The following is a 20059-nucleotide window of genomic DNA, read 5'->3' as shown; positions in this document are numbered from 1 at the left end:
ATTTTTAGCGGTAGATTTTGTCATATTTAAGGGCATCAAAAGTGACCCATAGTTGCAGAAACACCCAGTGTGTTTGTTTGTGTGCATGTGTGTGTGTGTGTGCCTGCATGCATGCGTGTGTCTGTGTGAGTGTGTGTGTCAGTGTATGTGTTAATGTCAGTACAAAATTGTGTGCACTGCCAATGTGCCTCTGTGTATGCAGTGTTGGTGTGGGTTTGTATGTCTGTGTCCATGTTCGCACTCATGTGTCATGTGTGTATGTGGGGCCATTTCTGTAACAATATTATTTGCGTGGAGCGTGACTCCCTCTATTTCATGCTTTTGAGCATCTGCATCAGACATCATGCACATAGGCCAACTATCCTCCTTCCATTTATCCTCCTAATAGACTTTGAATCACTTAACATTCTTCTAACATTTGGTGCATGCCAATTACTCATGCCCTCACCTCACTGGTCATATATGGAATATTCCACACCCATTTCAGCCATTTGTCTGAAATGGCAATTTGCTGTGGTTAAAGAAGTTATTCTTTCACATAGATTTAATTTGGCCAACATTACAGGCTGACAAATTTCTCTTCAAATCCTGTTTCTGACAACTTCATTACCCAGGCTCAGATTGACGTTTATGGAACGTGGCGACGTAAAACGCAAGAACGCTCATTACGTCAACTGTGACAAAATTCAACATGGAGGACGGCGGTGTTGTAGTTGAAAAACCCCAGGTAATTCATCGTATTTTTCCGTGACGTTTTCCTTATTTGTGTGGTTAATGCAGCTAGTCTGTAATTGTATCATATCTTCAGGTTTGTTGTACGAGGTGGGGAAACTAAAGACGCGTGAAACATATTAGCATAACACTCTCAGTAAAAAGGTGCCTATTCATTCACGGTAATATAGCGTTAATGGTATGGCTAGTAAGTTTAGCTAACGTTAGCTTCTACAAATGCTCTGTCATGCAGTCCCTAGTGAGTTAGTGAGCCATCTAACTTTGGCGAAATAACATAGATGTTTGTATCAATCATAATCTCTAACATTCTATTCGGTTGGTTACTTTGGTTAGGAAGCAACGGTTAACCTTGCCCGTTAATCAGTGGCGTTTCTAATTAATGCGAACGTTACCGGTTGCAAGCTAGGCTAGGCTGTTAGCTAACACTTAACGTTAGCCTTTTAGCTTGTCAAAGGTAATGTGTAGCGGTGATTGCTGACTATACTGTGGCAGACAGCTATCTGTTGTTTTCTCAGTCGTGTTGTCTTGCTGCAACATGTAAAATAATAAGATGAGAAGTGTTGTTGGTGACTAACGTTAAAGATTCTGGATTACATTATGTCAGACACAACGTTACCTAGCCTTTAGAACTTGGGAGTTTTGTCTAGCAGCTAGCTGTTATCGATGCTGTGAGTTTTGTCTATCGATGCTGTGAGTGAGTGTCCCTCACTGTAGAACAGTTAAGAAAAACAAAGGACTTTGCCACAATGAGGTCATGTCAACTACTGCTGTTATTGTTAACGTTAGGTTAGTTTGATATTAAACGTCTGTTGCATTGTATTTTGTCAAGGAGGACGTTACTGCTATGCTAAGCTCAAGGCCCCAGACGGGCCTGTCCTTCTTGGCCCCAGAACCAGAGGACCTAGAAGACCTCTACAGCAGATACAAGGTTTGAAACTTACTTAAAATTAAGTCTTTGTTTTGCTGGACATATGGACGTGTTTATGTTTAAAAAGAATAATTGTGTTTTAATTTCACACACATTTAAATTTCATACACTACAACTTATCTGAGTAGAAAACATGTTGTTTCTAGATGGCAGGTTACTATCATTAAAGGCCGTGTTGCAGGGTTCATTTTCCAACGAATTGGCACAATTTGCTTGTTGATAATAAACATTTAAACTGTTATCCATTGTATTTGATGTTGTTGGGTATCACAAAACGGAATATAATACGAAAAAGCAGGTACTATTTCACAGCATTTGAAGTGATTCTCCTTTCCCCCACAATGCATTGCATTACGTCACCTTGGGGAGACTACAGACCAAAGCCCACCTTGAGACCCTTGAGAGTAACGAGAGAGGAGTAAAGAGAGACGAGTAAGGGATTGTACAGCAGTAGATAGGGCAGATTATAGATAAATAGATAGGCTATAGATAGCCTAAATATGTATATAGACAGATAGTCTAGATAGCTAGATAGATCATGTCATTATGCTGGTCACAGGGGAGCTCCTCGACCAGCGGCCAAAATGCACTCGCTTCCCTAGTTACTGCAGCTCTCCACCACAGTTTCCATCGGGACGGCACAGCCCACACAAGCACCTGCAAAACTGCGACTTGCCCATATTATCTCCCTCTTTGGTAAGCCGTACCCTGACGATGTCAATGGCAATCAATCACGAGCAGTAGTTATCGAAAATATTCATGCTGAAGACACGACCAGCCTAATCGGCGGCGGCTATAAAAGCTAAGTAACTGGGGTGGCTCACAGGTGGGACTAAAAAGTTAGCCCAGCTAGCTATCATGATGCTTCATATTCTGATCTTCTGACTAAGTTTGCCCGGTAGCCTACTTATCTGAACTAACGACATGATCACTATCACTAGATATAAAGAACATGTTGACTTTCATTCGGTGCTGTTCACTGACCGTAACAAAAAAAGTGTCGTAATGTTATAAGCATAATACATTGAACTGAATAGGTGCATTATGTAGCCTCATAACGAGGCCTCTCAAATTCAGAAAAATTGCATTAAACTAAAATCGGAAGACATTGTTATCTTTGTTAGACCATAGGGTCGTTGTCATATTAATGCTGTAACGAAATTCGAAGTGTAAATATACAAACTCTATGTTGAAAGTGTAACCGCGACCGTTTCCCATAGGAATGAATGTAAAACATATACCCTCCAAAACGAGACCTCCCGAAATTCAGAAAAAATACTAAATTGATATCAGGTACCGTTATTATCATTGGTAGATCATAGGGTAGCTTTGATATAAATGCTGTGACGAAATTCGAAGTGTAAATATACAAACTTTGTAACCGCGATGTCCATTGAAATGCATTGAAATGAATGAAGCGCAGATCAAGTAGTCCCCAAAGTGACGTCATCACCGAATTGCGTACAAAAAACCCGCTAATGCTAAAAACAACAAAAACTGGCATTTAACACCATTTGGAGACATTTTTTAAATGATATACATATATTGAGTGCTTTATGTACCCATTAATCAACAGTGGTGTTTAACCTGCAACACAGGCTTTAAATCTCAGTTAACAATGCAGATGTTATTAGACTCTGTCTTGATTTGTTTTTTTAGAAATTGCAGCAAGAGTTGGAGTTTCTGGAGGTGCAGGAAGAATACATTAAAGATGAACAGAAGAATCTTAAGAAGGAGTTTCTTCATGCCCAAGAGGAGGTGAAGAGGATACAGAGCATCCCGCTTGTTATTGGACAGTTCCTTGAAGCTGTGGACCAGAACACTGCTATTGTTGGTTCCACTACAGGTAGATATTCATCATTCACGCACAGGTAGATATTCATCATTCATCCAAATAACTGCAGGAAGAGGTGGATCAGTGGTTCTTAAAGTTTTTGTCTGGCGACACCCCTCAAAAGAACATTGACCAAGTCTCGCGAACCCCCTCTCTCCAACTGGCGAAATGTGTTTTTACTTGGGAAAATGTTGCGGAGGCAGAAATTGTCTTTTCACAAGCTATGTCAACACCAAAGGCATTAAGGTCATTGGCAGCCTTTGACAATCTGATTTATTATCTTTCAAAGGATAACTAGCAGTCATCTGATGTATAATGGATGTATATTAGGTAGACAAACTTTGAGCAAAATCAGAGACCATTTTCCTGGATTTTGTCTGATTTGACACGAAATGACCCAGTTGTTAAGGTGCAGTAGCCTGATATGTTGTGAGTTCAATTCTTAGCTTCCAAGTTGCTCCGGGAACAGTGTCCCTTGTAATCTAATTGACATATGTAAGTCACTTAGGATAAAAGTGTCTGCTAAATGAATAAATGTAAATGTAATGTGGGATTAGGAAATGTAATGCGGGATTAGGAAATGTACCCCACTCATGTACTCCCACTCACTGTGTTCAGTGTTCACTTACAGCACATCACACTCACACTCATCAGCACATACTCACTCACTCAATCTTTCTATCGCTGGAACTGTAATGGTCTCTTTATTGACATTCACTCTCCTTGCAGGCTCCAACTATTATGTGCGCATCCTTAGCACCATAGATCGCGAGCTGCTGAAGCCCAATGCCTCAGTGGCCCTCCACAAGCACAGCAATGCCCTTGTGGATGTGCTGCCCCCTGAGGCAGACAGCAGCATCATGATGCTCACTTCAGGTAAGCACCAGTTAGCACCAGATCCACTTCAAATTTGCAAACAGTTTTTCATTTGCTTTGTGAACACTCACTAACAGTCTAAAGCAGAGGAGGCTCCTTCATTGAGGAAAGGGAGGAACACCCTCCCTAAAATTTCAGAGAAAAATAAAAAATATATAAAGTGAATTACTAATCTGATAAATTACTGTTAATATTACTATTTTTAACACTTTGAATGAACAAAATCGTTCCCCTAGGTCAAAATGCCAACAGCACCCCCTATCGCAATTGAAAATTACTGTATGGAGGAGCTTCCTCCTCAAGCCCCTCATTGAAGTCCATTATAAACGCCTCGGACCCCAGCGGCTCGTGAATCACATCGTTTTCAATGGCCAAGGGAGGAAGCTCCTCCGTACAGTAATTTTCAATTGCAGTCAAACTACGAATCAACATAAGAAACACAACGGAAAGCTTGTTTTTTGCTCGTGAAATAAACAGTACAATGGAATCAGAGGACAATCTCAAATCTTTTATACATTCAAATACACTGCGAATACACTGATAATGTTTATCAAAGCAGGAAGACCAGCTCCAAAAAATCATATTCCAAAACAAGATGGTAAGTGTAGGCTACTGAATGCTACATAGTCAGACAAATAGGCTACTCATGGCTAACTGGTAACGTTAGCACAGAAAACAATCAGCCATAGCCTACTGCTGGCCTGTCACATACGTGGACAGTTCACTTGGTGATAAAACATTTTTGGATAGTTATGCGTTGTTATAATTATCCAAGTTATGCCTTAACTAAACAATTGTTAAATAAGGTTCTTGTTGTTATGTTCTTGTTTTCACCGTTCTAAATGTATCTTTGGATGGTAACATTGTTAATGAATGTTTCAGACCATGATGCATTCCTTTAATGACTTCTTCAATAACATTTGCCTTTCGAGTATGCTTTCATAAATTCCCACTTAGCTATTACAACCTGTCTTTAAATCATAGCGATTTTGCTTTAAAAACAATAGCATGTTACAAATAACCACATTTAAGGTCTATTTTTAATGGTAAATAGTTACATGGTTTTATAAAACAAGTATTATAGACTTTTCTGCCAGTGTCTGTGTTTGTGACGCACAGACAGCCTTGTAGCCTATTTTGCTTAGGCCTCACTTTTAACGACAATAGGTTGTGAGTGTATGTTGACAAAAAATAACCATACAATTAAAATAGTCAACTTAAAACTTTGCTATAAAATATTAATTTATAGCACAAAACCATAACCAGTGGGCCTACCAGAACCTCGCATATTAGCGTCATGATTTGTGTGCGTCTATTTGGCAAGGCCACTAGCTGTCATGGATGCGTTGTTGCTAAAGGAAGGCAGGTGTCAAAAGTTAAAAAATAAATGCAGATGGGCAGCTGTTGGAAACGGGGGAGAACTAACAAGCCAAGTGCCAGGAGTTTGCTTTTGCGCGGTTCGCTGCAAGAAAATTGTTTATGGATGCAATAGGAAAACGTTTTAGCACGCCACCAATCAGAAGACCGCCATAAGGTTAACGTTCGTGCACTTCAGGACATCTTCCCTACCTGGTGCAACTAGCCACCACGACAGAGGTAGGCTACGTTTATCTATGGCTGACCGTTTTTACGTTTAGAAAGTAGGCTACGCATGTTCTTTCATAGCGCAACACGACCTGTCCTTAACCATATCGCAACCTCTTGTCAACCTTATACAATCTGTTGCTGAAGACAAAAGCGCCGTCTCCAGATTGTCGTTACAAATGCGCAGACCTCCTGCATGAGCACACACAGTATTGCTGCTCATTGGAAAACTGAGTTGTCTGTAAAACTCAAAATTACCATGTTATCATTAAATGCGGATGAGGCAACAAATGGAAATATGAACAATATCTAGAATGTTCTGATTTGTTACTTTGATGAGGAAATGGGAAGTCTTGCAAACTTGATTTTATAGATTTTACTTGGTGTTGAATTGCATATTAACAAGAAAAAAATCTCCCCTTTAAACACTTTTGGCCTGAAGTAATTAAATAAGAGTGTGTTAAAGCCTTTCTACAATATTGCTGCAGTAGAAAAGAACAGCAATGGTTAATCAGCAATGGTCAGGGATGGTACTAAAATATATTTTTGTTCATCAGGAAAACTCAATCTTAATCAAGAACACTCTCAATTCGCCTTATTCACATGGCGGCCATTGGCGGCTAAAACGAGGCTACAGGGTACACAAACCATAGGATTGTTATGTTCTATGCATTCACCTGTAGGTGGCATTAATTTTATAGTAAGTGTACCCTGTAGCCTCGTTTTGGTTTAAACAATGGCCGCTGTGTGAATAAGGCGAATACTCCCTTTACTTTGCTGTTTGCATCTTTTTGTACATTAAAAACCAATAGGTCGCGACCGCAAAAGGGGTGCTATCTCTATAGGTAGATATGAACAACGTATGACTTATGGCCTGAAAAAAGTTCAGTCAAACGATTTTTTTTCACTTTAATCCCTGATTGAGACCCCTTGAGAGACTGTTTAAAGGTTCAGCCCAAGTTTCTCATATGTGTGTACTCCTACAGGCTACTCGTAGCAAACAGTCTACAGAAGCCTATTTCTTTTTGCATGTTTTAGTTGGAGAGTTAGCTGTCTCACACCAATATGTTTTTCCTCCCTGTCCCCCTCAGACCAGAAGCCTGATGTGATGTATGCAGACATTGGGGGCATGGACATCCAAAAGCAGGAAGTGAGGGAGGCAGTTGAGCTGCCCCTTACCCATTTTGAACTCTACAAACAGGTATCTGACAGAATGCAGTTATACTTTAAGACCTTTTTATACTTAGTAAAAAAGCATTTTACTAAATATAAACACTTAAAAAAGATGTTGCAAGCAATTCAGAATAATATTTTAACCAAAAACATTACTAAACACAACAGAACGAGCTCAACACTCCTGTCTACCCCTTTCGATGATTGGCTCAAAACTCACTTTTGTTATGGTTTGGGGAACAGGCTTGCTCCACTTTGTTTCCAGTTCACGGAGCTAGAGTTGTGTACAAAGACTGTTTTTTCACAGTGTACTCACAGAATGGAAGCTGGCAAATCATGAAGAAATATTCAAAAATATGTGTTACAGGTCACAAAATGTTACAGGTCAGAAATTGCTCTCACTCCTACCTGTGATCATAATTTCCAGTTGTTCGGCTTTAAAACCAAGGTCTGCAATAAGATGTTTTATTTGGTTTATGCACTAGAAAACTATGTACTATTTTTCTAAAATTAGGTTAGCAGTACATGCTAACCTGCTAAAACGTTGGAGATGGGCCTGCAATTCTGGAAAGTCTGTAGTTTATACAAGTAGGTGTTTCTCCTGCTCTGCTCTTGGCCTGCCACACCTCTGCTCCGACGGTGCCCGTTTGGTAAGCTGCAGGGTCATTAGCTGGTGCCCACCGCTCTTAAGTGTTCATTATACTCAACGCATTGGTCACTGTGCACTTCGGTTGTGACGTCACGGGAGCGGCGTCACTATTTATACTCGTAACACTAGTTGCAGTGTTCTCCTGAACAGAGGTGTTGCTGCTGTGGAAAGGCTATCGCTACCTACTTTACACCGTAGAAAAAGGAAATTAAACAATACAGGTATGAGCCCTCTGCATACTGCAATTGGCGTCAATTGCAGTATTGACTAAACTAGCCTCTGTTATGATACTTCAGACTTCAGTGGCTGCTATTTACAAACTAGGGGACATTACCATCTCTTGCATAATTTCCAAGGCGTGTGCAGCTATCTGGCTGGCGCTAAGAGATGAATTTGTGTTCCTCAAGTGGAAAGAGATTGTTTTCAGGTCTTAGCAGTAGAGCTATAGTTTGGTTGAAAATAAATCTATTCGTTACCTTTTGCTGAACTGCCATGTCCCTGGGCCCTAGTTCTACTCTTGCTGGTAACTTCATTAACTTCTCCAGGAAACTATTACAAATTCATGACTGTGATAACAAACCAGTCCTCCGAATTGCTCTCGCTGGTGGCTTAGCCAAGTTAACTTCCCTCTCTTCTCAAACCGACTATTCAAACTTCATGACTACAGTCATTTTATTTCAATAGATGTGGGCTAGGCTATATGAAATGCCCGATGTTGTCCTGTATTGATTTATTAATGAACTTTTTAAAAAATGACTAGAGGCACACCTGTTGCCTGATCTTGGCTTCAAGCTCGTCCGTTCTCCTTTCGATCAAGACCAGACGCGACACTGACAAAAAAAAATAAAAAATCTCCTGTGCAGGAGCTGCCGTGCGAGGCTGAAATTCGTGGCGCGCCAGAGGTATCGACATCATTTTGATGTCACTGTTGAACAACAGGTCGGTAATGGCGACTGTAAATACACCTTTAGATGTTTATACCCTCATCCCGGAACATCTCCTGATGGCTGGGCAGTGAAGAGCGACGTCTCCCTGACACCCCCGGCAGCCAACCTTCTTCGGGAGTTGCTCTCTCCCCATGTCGTGTGGTAGAAACAAAAGGTTAATTTGATATTAAAGGAATAGTAAGCAGGTTTAACCCTTAGAACCCTAAGCTGTTTTTAGGGCATTTTCACTACCTTTATTCATAAGGATTTATTCTGGTCATTGTAAGTGCCACACACATATATTATATATTGTTTTTTTTCAGGAGAGTCTAGGCTATTCAGATCTGCCATCATTTCATGTATTAATACTAGCATTGATTTTATTTTGATTTTTAAAGAATTAAAATATAAAAAGTGTATTATAAAAATTCTTATATTTCGACATGTATCTCACCACAGCAAGCTCACAGCTCTACATGCATTTCATGTTTGTGTAGGGCAGACTGTCCTGAATCGGGCAATATAATTGCCATGTTGGAGGGATACTCTGGGGCTGAGCAATTTACAGAAATATTTGCTGTGTGATTTACGGAAATAAATGCCATTTTTTATTTAGTGATGAAAAATGACCTTTCTGCGCTCCATATCTGTGACACGAACTGATCTGACCTGACTTGACCCGAGGTTGCGTGTTAGCCTGCGTGCCTGTGTGTATGCAGTCATAATAATTCTCAACTTTTTACTGCATTGCCATGAACAAAGTAAAGGCAAAAAAGGTGTTTATTTGTTGAACAAATTGGGATGCAATGTGAGCCTTGAATTGGATGCCATGCAGGAATTTGCTAGGATCTCAAAACCGGAATATGAACATGCTTTGCCATAGAGAAACACATGATAGCATTGGATTATAAACATGCTTTGCCACAAGAACAGACAAAAACGTGGGGTAAGTCCAGCTATATAAAAATGATTTTGCTGTCACTTCGTCTGTTTTATAACCCAGAAGGATGTACTTGGTATCAAATGATAGCTCTGAGTCTCCTCTTTCATCTGACATGCGTGGCATATCTTAGCGATCACGGGTCCGCGAGTAATTCAAACGAGAGTAATGAGTGTGCAGCGTTGGTTTGTGTACATGACGTTATTATTTTGCAGTCACTTCTTCTGGTTTTATAAGCCAGAAGGATCGATAAACATGGTACCAATGGATAGCCCTGTGCCCCCTCTTTCATCTGATATGCTTGCCATATCGATGTGATCACGGGTTCGCGAGTCATTCAAACTAGAGTAATGTGTGTGCAGGTGAACGCAGAGAAGTATAGACTGTAAATATGATGCAATTTGATTTAATTTCATTATTTTTTTTTATTTTCATACTTGATCGTACAGACACGTGTGTAGTCTCGTTGGAAAGCCCCACTTCTGCTCTGTCGTGCAATAAAGGTTTCATCTCGCTGCGATGAACCGTTCCGGAGCAATGTAACAGAGAAGAAAGGGTGTGTTTTTTGACGCACTTTGCGTCAATCGGGTTCTAAGGGTTAAGCCAATGTATATTTCCTGTCACATTCAGCAAATCTCCTGACAATCGGCTAATGGTACATTGTGTGTGTGCGCACTGAAAAAAAGCCCTGACTCCGTAAACTGATATTGTGCACAAGCTCACACAACATATTATTGCAGCCAATATGTGAGGTTATTTTGCATCCACAGACCTATGGAGCACTGAAGGAAAGGGATATTTTTGTTGGCTGTTGTGTTCAGTTATCTTTCACCACTATCGCTAGTCCTATCTGTAATCAGACCTGCCAACCTGTACGCATTTTGCATAGCAACCACGCATTTTCGCATCAAAGTAAGCAGGTATGATTCATTACTTAAAAAACGAGTAGACTTCCAACGTCTCCGGAAAGCCCCCTGGAGCGCGTGAATTAGAATCTCCCACAAATCTATTTCATGCGGGGATGAGATACAGAGAGAAAGTGAGAATGCCAGGCAAAGCATAGTGATTGGCTTCGCTGCGAAGTCTGAAAGTGGACCTAGGCTAAATATTTTGAGCTGCTCAGTGATGGGTGTTTTGTTTTTTTTCCCTTTGGAGCATATAGATCATTCTTCTTGCTTATTAGTGTGAAAACAAGCAAGACCATTAAGTAATATGCTTCAAGACGGAGATCACGCACCTATCGCTGAGACTCGCCCCTTTAGTTGGGATAATGTAATCATTACAGCCTCACTAGTCATGAGAGAAGCAGAAAGACATCTGCCATCTGAAAGAAACTGAGTATATGTGCGTATTAAATTCTTTAAAAACAATCAGTAATTCACATTAGTCAGCAGGTAATAATTGAGCTTGAATATAAAAAAAAACATGTAGGCTATTGTGAGTTAAGGGATAACCTGCACACTTACAACTGCAGCAGATGTTCATAAGCCTCTATTTACTGTAGCCTATATTCAGTTGAATTACATATGTTGGCATAACATGAGGATAGATGTATTTCTTTTCAAAAGAAATATCTAATAATAATTTATTGAAAAGACGTAATAAGAAAATGGACAACATATCCACATCAGTCACTATCAACACAAGTGTTTTTGATAGGTCAGGATTATTAGGCTCTACAACAGATTGTCATCATCACATCCAAAATGTATCTTGCATGTATGTAAGTCTGTTTTTTGCTGCTTTGTTTTAAAAAAAATAGCCCCACATCATTGCCGTGGTTCTATTTCAGTTAGCCTAATAGCTGGTTCGATTTGCATTGAGAGATGATCTCATGGGAAGTACCCCATGCCAATCCTGAGATATGGGTATGTGATGTGGGGATATTTTAATTCCAAAGGTCAAGGGAACTTTATCAGGATGCATAGTACCCTGGATCCATGAAATAACTGGCCTTTAAAATAAAAATCTGCCTGCTTCTATGGGAATTTAACATAGGGGTGTGTGTATACTTATGCCCCCTGTGTTTTAAGGAAGAACATTTATTTATTTACGATACATTATTCATTTACAAAGAAAATTGGTGCTTAAAGGTTGGATATTTCTTCCTTTTTTTACTTAAGGCATTAAGATCAATTTCCAAAAGATGATTTTTTTTTATTCCTCTTTTTAGTCAACTTTATAGCATAGGTTCATTAAATTAACAGCTTAACTGTATGTTTAGTTGATGTTATAACATGTAAAGTTAAGCTTGCCAAACCCACAGGCAACTGTGACTTTGTTTGTGACACTCCTGTTAGTAAACTGGAAAGAGCTAAAAATAGAAATGTAATGGACGCCTAAATCCAACGTACACACAGATAATTCTCACACCAACCTTATTTTGTGCCTTTTATTCACATTTGCTCAAAGATTTAAGAAGTATAAGCCCTTTTTGCTCCCCACGTTGATGTATTCCAAGCGGTCTGCTACGGGGGCAGGGACCGTACCTGTGTAACGTTACCTCTCTGTCACGCCCTCTGTTCGCTGGTTGCTTGGTGGCTAGGTAGATTTTTTACTCTGTGCCAATCTCAATACTGAAGGGAAACGAAATTGAGTGGAAGTAAGTAGACGGCGGAAGCCAGGCTAGTCCTGATGTGCTCTTGTGTCTTTCTGCCCAGATTGGTATTGACCCCCCCAGAGGAGTGCTGATGTATGGGCCCCCTGGCTGTGGGAAGACTATGCTGGCCAAAGCTGTGGCTCACCACACTACAGGTAACCAGCTACTCGCCAACACAGTTCACCTGCCCATGTGAGGCACTCCCATTAAGCAGACTATTGAAACCATGTATTGTAGCCCACTACTGTATTCAAAGCAGTAGAAACGTATATCTCTCAGGGTTGTTGCACATCTAATATAAACGTCACTGATTCAACCTGATTTCATCTAGTACAAAGAAGCTATAATGAATGAATTGTGTTTTGTGTGCAAAACTATGGTAGAGTAAAATATGTTATTAATTTATTTGGATATTATAAGGATTTATAATGCATGCATTTACAGTTCATTTCTATTAAGGTATTGCTTTAACAGTGAGGACATGGGGACACTTGCACTGTTGTCAAAACCGATTCCTACCATATCTCTCTAGCTTGAGTCACTCCATGTTGTTTTTATTTCTCTCTCAGCTGCATTCATCCGTGTGGTGGGCTCTGAATTTGTCCAGAAGTACTTGGGTGAGGGCCCTCGCATGGTGCGTGACGTCTTCCGACTGGCCAAAGAGAATGCCCCAGCCATCATTTTCATTGACGAGATCGACGCCATTGCCACTAAGCGTTTTGATGCCCAGACTGGCGGTAAGCCTGGCTGCCTAAAACCTCAGTCAGATTGATGGCGTTAGATCTGGAGATAACCTTGGGGAACTGAATAAATAGGGGTGGGGACGATCAAAGTTTTAATGCTATTTGACATTCCTAACGTACTAATGTAACTCGAATGTCTTCTATAGGCAGGGTATGAAGAAGAAATGTAACATGTCTGGCTAAATGCCCAGGATGTGAATAGCTAGTAGGTGTAGTTGTTCATTTTTCATTGTTTACAATTTGTACAGACTGCATCCCTCAAAAACAAAACTGTGCCATTGACCCGTGAGCATGAGATGCATTAAAACACATTAAAAGCATGGAGGAGGAAGGGCGTGGAAATAAGTATGACATAATGACATAATGCTATTATGGGGATTTAAATATTATATATTGTATGATTGTAAGGATAGGTTGCCAAACATGATGCAATTTCAGACTGTGTGTAGAGTGGCACAATTTTTAGAAATTGTGTTTTTTTCCAAACCATCAGTGTTGCTTTTTTTTTTTTTTTTTTACCAGTCACCAATGCCAAGTTCAAGCACTGCTGTAACAGTGCTAAGATGCTTCAATATGTATTGCTAACAAACAAAAATATGAAAAGAAACCAAATATAGATTCCCAAATGTTAATCAGTTGTTTTTGACATATACACGTCATCTGCTGTAAAAAATGTGTGAAGTGGCATCTACCTCCTTGATAACTCTTTTCACGCTGTAGAGCAGGGGTCTCAAACTCAAATGAGCTTCTCAAGGTGATTGAGCAGTACCAAAGGAGAATCTGTAGTAAGTAACATACTGTAGGTAGATGCTTCATGATTGTCTGAAATCTGCCAGCACTGATGGCTATAGCACAGTAGCTGAATATGTTGACTATATAGTTGGATGTAGAGCAGGAGGGGTCTCAAACTCAAATGAGCTGGGGGCCACTTCTGCCAATGTCATCCGATTGGAGAGCCACGCCAGTGTTAAAGAATAATACAAAAAAGAATGGCTTTCTCCTAAAATGCAATGTTTTTTCAAATACTGTATTTTCAAACACAAAACTACAAACAGAAAGTGTAAGTCTTTTTATCTATTTTTAGACACCTGTGCTAGCAACCTTAGCTTATAAATATAACCATGATAAAATAAATATTAATATAAATTATAAAAACAAACAAAAAAGCATAACAACAAATAAAAATATTTTCCTCAACTTTTTTAAACCTGGCAAACTAGGTGTCAGGGTTAAGAAAGCAACACCATTGGATTTTTATATCAAAATTTCAAAAGGCTATGGCTTGAAAGTGGTCAGAGATAAAGTCCTACTGTAAATGTAAAAATCTTTGAGTATAAACAAAAGTTTATGAAGGGGGTACATTTACTCATCTAATTTGCCACTGAAAGGCAAGCACCTCAAATTATGCACCTTTCACTAAATACTGGATGAACATATTTGAGCAGGTGTACTTTCTTTTTTGTCATATTACCCACATAACAAATTAACAGGAAAACACCTAAGATGTATACCAACAATAGTAAACTATTACTAGCCTATAACCACAAGGCCTACAATAAAGTATCCTGGTCAAATCAGTTCCTATCGCGGGTGACTTTGTAGTTCTTCAGAGCCCTATTTCTACTACCCCTGCTGTCTGTACCACGTCCATTACGGACACTATCATCACGATTACCACTGCAACCTCCAAGCTATGTTGGGCAGAGGGTCGAAATAAGCATGGTATGCTTAGTGGACACCGTTGTATACACGCAAAGATGCACCTCCATTCACAGTGACTATCACTATACGATCGATCATAATCTCCAGAAGGATATTCTCCTTCAGAATCAGAATAGGTGATAGCCTACCCAAGACTTCATCACACGTGAACGTTTTTTCAACATTTGGTGTAGGCCTATTTCTGCTTCAATTTGTGCAAGACTATGGCCTGCATCGCTTCCACGTCATTACAAAGCACGTCTTCGTGTTTCTCGCGTGTAATACAAGTATTTCCTGAACTTTGTGCAGCGATTTTGGGTTAGAATCAAGCTCTGGATGTCTAGCAAATAGTGGAGGAGAGTACAAATTAGATTTGTCACCGCACTTGGATCTATTGTCTATTTTAATCAGTATTGTTGTTTGTCGCAATTAAAAATACCCTCAAGGGCCGGATGACATTATTATTTTGACACAGGTCGCGGGCGGGCCGGGAGTTTGAGACCCCTGTTAGAGTGAAGCGGAGCAATAAATGACCACCAGAGGGCAGCATGTTTACCAGGAAATGGCGGGCTGCCAATGATTCAATGTGTCAGCATTCTGCTAGCCTCTCGAGTTTTCTCATAAGCAACCCCTCACTTGTGCTGTGGCCTCCTTGGGCTAATTACACAGTAAACATCACCTTAATGTGCTCTCATACACTTTTTGCCTGAAGTCAGTTAGTAGAGGCCGAAAGGCTGTGCAATTCAACAGGCCATCACTAAACTATCTACTTGAGACGGGTTTTTCTTAGCACCTAAATGGAGACAAAGCTCAGCATGTGTTAATAGCTTTCTCGCTATTAAACTGATTGAACATGTGGAGCTGAATGTGCAATCTTGTAGCTTTGAATGTGAGTAAGCGCATTATTAGATCAGTGGGGGATTGAGTATTCATCTTTTGTGCTTTTTTGCACAAATCCGATTAGTCTGCTGTTTTTGTTTGCACATGGTGCTATGATTGTCATTGTTCTGGCCTGGATATTCACCTCTGACCCGTTCTCCTGCTTTAGCTGACCGAGAGGTGCAGAGAATTCTTCTGGAGCTGCTAAACCAGATGGATGGCTTTGACCAGAATGTTAATGTGAAGGTATGTGTTTTTATTTAACTGTGAGTATTTGAAGCTATGGTCCATATAACATGCCATGCCACTAACTGCAAAATGTGGCCTTGACTGGACTTTCTGTGGCATACAGGTAATCATGGCCACTAACAGAGCAGACACTCTGGATCCTGCCCTTTTGCGTCCGGGTCGTCTGGACAGGAAGATCGAGTTCCCCCTCCCAGACAGACGTCAGAAACGTTTGATCTTCTCCACCATCACAAGCAAAATGAACCTGTCTGAGGAGGTGGATCTAGAGGACTGTATCCTTAACGCATTGTGCCTGTGTGTGTCTGGCTGGTTTTCTTATATATATATTGTGTTTTTGTTTTACATATAAATAAATATAGCTTAAATATAGTTTAAAAAAAGGTGAAAAAAGTGCAAAATCATTTTAATAGTTTTTATTTCCACATTTCAAATATAATGGAAAAATTCCAAAGCAAATTATTAACAAATGATGTATCAAGTCTGCAATATTTTTTACAGGAAGCAAAGAAAAGGAATATTAGTCTGTTCAAAAAATAGCAGTGTTGACACTTTTCTCCTTAACTCACAGTTGACAAACTTAAGATTTATTTCAAAATTTAACTCCACTTAATTTTTTTAAATATTTTAAAAGCACTGAACTAATATTTAGTTTCTATATGGTGGCGATTATGCACTTTATTCACTCTTTTAAAACACACACACACACATGTATGTATGCTTTTCATCTTAAAAGAAATGGGGGGGAAAAACTACTCTTTTTGGTTTTCCTTAACTAATCTGAAAGATGTGGCTCGACCGGACAAGATCTCCGGAGCAGATATCAACTCCATCTGTCAGGAGGTAAGCTGTGGGAGACTGCATGGAGACCGCTGCTGTTTGTTTTTGTACTTTTCTACTCTAAACAGTTGAAGCGGATTTGGTATTATCTGCAGCTTAAATCTTTACTTCCGCATTAACAATCACCTTTTAACTAGGGTTATCTTTGCACTGGTAGGAGTCTTCGTATTGTTTGGGTATTGATGTTGTACTTCTCTTTGGGAGATGAGGTTTTCTACTGTTGCTTACAAGATGACAGCAGTTGGCTAGATGGCATGTTCTCTTGTCTGCTCTTGGATACATTGAATAAGGCTAGATTACATTACATTTGGCTGACACATTTTTAACCAAAGCGACTTGCAACATGGTAAACAGTTTAAAGCTTTTTAAAACAATTCTCCCAACATTCTAGAACAATTTAAAACAATTTATAAGGTAGCGACAATAACAATTGAAGTAAGTATAAGTACAATACTTTCTAATTCGGATAAAACTTGCGCGACAGCTACGCTCATCTGTGGATGCCGCCGTTGTTTGTTGCGTCACGTTCGTTTGGCGAACTGCTCCAAATTTTCTCTATCAGAAAGATGCCAGACTGATCTGCGAGCTCTGAAGCTGAATCTGAAGCTCACGAGATCAGAATGGTCTCACGAGGCTATGTAAGTAGTGCTACGAGAGGAGATATTCTCTGAAGAGCTGGGTCTTCAGGAGATTTTGAAGATGGAGAGGGATGTCCCTGCTCTAATAGGAACTGGTAGCGCGTTCCACCAATGAGGAACAACAGATGAGAAAAGTTTGGATTGGCCTGAGCGTACCGGTGGTAGATCTAGGAGCACAACAGTCGGGATATCCATAGATTCACACCGCTTACAAATCTTAATGCTCAATTCTGATTTTTTGTTTGTGTGTGTGTGGCTGTTCACTTTTTTTTTTTTAATTAAAGTCCTACCCTAGTGAGGACTGGTCCTGAACTGACCCGCATGCACAAAACAACAACGAACACACACACACACAGAGCACACAGCTAACCCAACTGACTGACTACCTTCATAGCTCTCTTTCATTTCCATTGAGTGATGCGATAAGACATCACAGAGCGTGCTCACAACTTCTCTGGTGCTCCAGTGAAATGTGGTATTTTGTCAGCGCAAAATTCTGACGACGATCGATTAGGAATGTAAAAGAATCCTGAGCACATATGCATTGCATTGTGTTGCAGATATGCCTGATTTGTTAACTTTGTTTCCTCTCCCTGCTCTCTCCCCTCTAGGCTGGCATGCTGGCTGTACGTGAGAACAGATACATTGTCCTGGCCAAGGACTTTGAGAAAGCGTATAAGACTGTCATCAAAAAGGATGAGCAAGAGCATGAGTTCTACAAGTAGTGATGCTACCCTACCTTCGCATATTAGATCTACACTTTTTGTCTTTCTTTTTTGTTTTCATTTTGTGCATACATAAGTAGTGTGAATTTTACAGACTCAAAGCTGGTCAGGACCTTGCAGAGGCGGAATGCAACTTCTCAAGGTGTTCTTCTGGCATTGGGTCTGTTATTTCAATACATAGAGACTCTCTCTGTGACACACACACACACACACACACACACACACACGCACACACACGCGCACACACACACACTACAGAATCTTATGTGACCAGCTGGATGGCCAGAATCGAAGGAACTTCATGTTCTACAATGATATAACTGTATAACTATGTCCATTAAAAAGAGGTTTTCCATAAAATACCCGAGTTGATTAATTTATTTAAATTATTTGAACTATTACTATGAGTAAGCACATCTTTAATCAAAAACAAAGAGAAGGGAAAGAAAAGAGTGACTGTGGCCAAGCAGCTTTTGCTCTCAATGAGCAAAAGACATCAAGAGATCAGTGGCTGCCTGCACAAATGTTTAGAGACAAAATTCAGAGCATAAGCTTACATATTAACATGTAGGGTACAGGATGCAAATGCTTTAATTTTGCCTTAAGTAAGGACACAAGGGGACTCGGGATGAAGCAATACACTGTCATACTTGGTATATTTACAATTAGTATGTGCAAGAGGCCCTATTATCTACAATTATAGCCATACATGTGATATAGGTACTGTTTTGTGGACATAGGTCCTGAGGCCCCGTACTGAGTGAGTCTAGATAAGTATGGTCCGGTGGTTCGCACACTTTGGTGTGCCGGGATTTGACTCCGCTGTCTCATGTCCCTCATTCTCTCACTCTCCATCTTTGCGTCTGCCCACGAATCGAAGCAGCTCAGTCTTAGGTTGCAGTACTGTCTTAAACCACAAGAGGGAAGAAGAGATTTCACTGTACAAAAACAGCCTAACCAGCCCTGCACACCATAATAATATATATAGATAATATACAAGGATTAAAGTTCTCTGTCGTACGACGGATTTCCGTCAATTTGGTTTTAGAAATGTCATATTTGAGATCATGGGTGGATTATAAACTTTCGGGCCCCTGGGCCCAGATGTATTAAGGGCCCCCACTTGATGAGTTTGATGTGATTTCCTGTATTCTGGTGCATTTTGGGGATGGCCAATACTAAATTCAATCAGATTCATAGCCTACATCCTGATTTGTCGATATTGAGGCAATGATCCCATGCAATAGCTTGGGCTTCAGGGCCCCCTGACCCCTTGGGCCCCTGGGCCCGGTAGGCCCGTGCAGTAATCCATCCCTGTTTGAGATCGATGCAGATCCGATGAGAAAAAAATAGTAGGGGGGGGGGGGGCTATCACCTTTTCCTTTTTTTTTAAGGCAACTACAAATATTAGGTCCAATGAATTAATGTGTGTAAATGTTTAAAGACCTAATAGTGTTCTTGAGAACTTTCTGTGTCTCAATCAGTGACCGCTCAAGAAGATACGTCAGCCATGAGTTTCGCGTTGTTTATGTTGTAGCTACACGCTTGTCTCATTGGCCTGGGGCGTTTGCTTAAAAAAAAAGAACACGTCTGGAGGACTAACAGTCTAAAAGTTGGATTATAGTGACACAATCGAGACAGCTGATGAGTTTGGCCAAAGTCCTTTTAGGCAAGTCCCTCCACTGGGCCATATACCAACGTTTTATGGGCACTCATCGGGCACAGTCTTTGGGTCGAACTGCACGTGCGCAAGGCTTCACGACACCAATCTTGCTCCAGCGGCGAGATCACAACACATGATTGGCACGATGTCTTCACAACAAACCATATGATTGGCTCAATGTATTCACATCACACCACATGATTGGCTCAATGTATTCAAATGTCGACGTTTTGCCAAGGAAGGGGTGGGACGGGGGTGGGATATGTGTAGACAACGGCCATATTGGCGTGACAAACTAACCCCATGCATTTCTATGGAGTATTTTTTGAGTGCTGTGTCTCCACATTAGAAAGTCTCTGGTTTGGCTAATCGGTTTAACTTTT

The 20059-nt window shown here is 40.3% G+C and overlaps 1 protein-coding gene across 3 annotated transcripts; it reads left to right on the top strand.

Annotated features, from left to right (window-relative positions):
• Positions 1–663: 663 nt before the first annotated feature.
• On the top strand, positions 664–18373 carry psmc4 (proteasome 26S subunit, ATPase 4). 3 transcript variants are annotated; one of them, XM_076280703.1, is made up of 11 exons: positions 664–727; positions 1562–1660; positions 3320–3506; positions 4224–4370; positions 7046–7155; positions 12303–12396; positions 12811–12978; positions 15734–15810; positions 15917–16085; positions 16598–16653; positions 17900–18373. In XM_076280703.1, exons 1-11 carry the CDS (start codon positions 692–694, stop codon positions 18011–18013), a joined length of 1257 nt encoding a protein of 418 aa, XP_076136818.1. In that variant the 5' UTR covers positions 664–691; the 3' UTR covers positions 18014–18373. The 3 variants fall into 3 exon arrangements, with proteins under 3 accessions (XP_076136818.1, XP_076136816.1, XP_076136819.1); XM_076280701.1 differs by lacking the exon at positions 664–727 and adding an exon at positions 759–822; XM_076280704.1 differs by lacking the exon at positions 664–727 and adding an exon at positions 857–876.
• The last annotated feature ends 1686 nt before the right edge of the window (positions 18374–20059 follow it).

The sequence above is a fragment of the Alosa pseudoharengus genome, unplaced genomic scaffold (assembly GCF_046254945.1).
Source record: "Alosa pseudoharengus isolate Yale_2024_CS ecotype anadromous, Long Island Sound unplaced genomic scaffold, YU_APseudo_1.1 YU_APseudo_1.1_scf_12, whole genome shotgun sequence".
In the NCBI taxonomy this organism is placed as follows: Eukaryota; Metazoa; Chordata; class Actinopteri; order Clupeiformes; family Clupeidae; genus Alosa; species Alosa pseudoharengus.
This window is presented reverse-complemented; position numbering and strand designations above follow the sequence as displayed.

Bases quoted from the DNA above. Each gene is read 5' to 3' on its own strand.
- psmc4 (XM_076280701.1), top strand. From the start codon at position 775: ATGCAGCTAGTCTGTAATTGTATCATATCTTCAGGTTTGTTGTACGAG. The intron at 7,156-12,302 runs GTATCTGACAGA...CTTTCTGCCCAG, and splicing joins ATTTTGAACTCTACAAACAG to ATTGGTATTGACCCCCCCAG. The intron at 15,811-15,916 runs GTATGTGTTTTT...TGTGGCATACAG, and splicing joins ACCAGAATGTTAATGTGAAG to GTAATCATGGCCACTAACAG.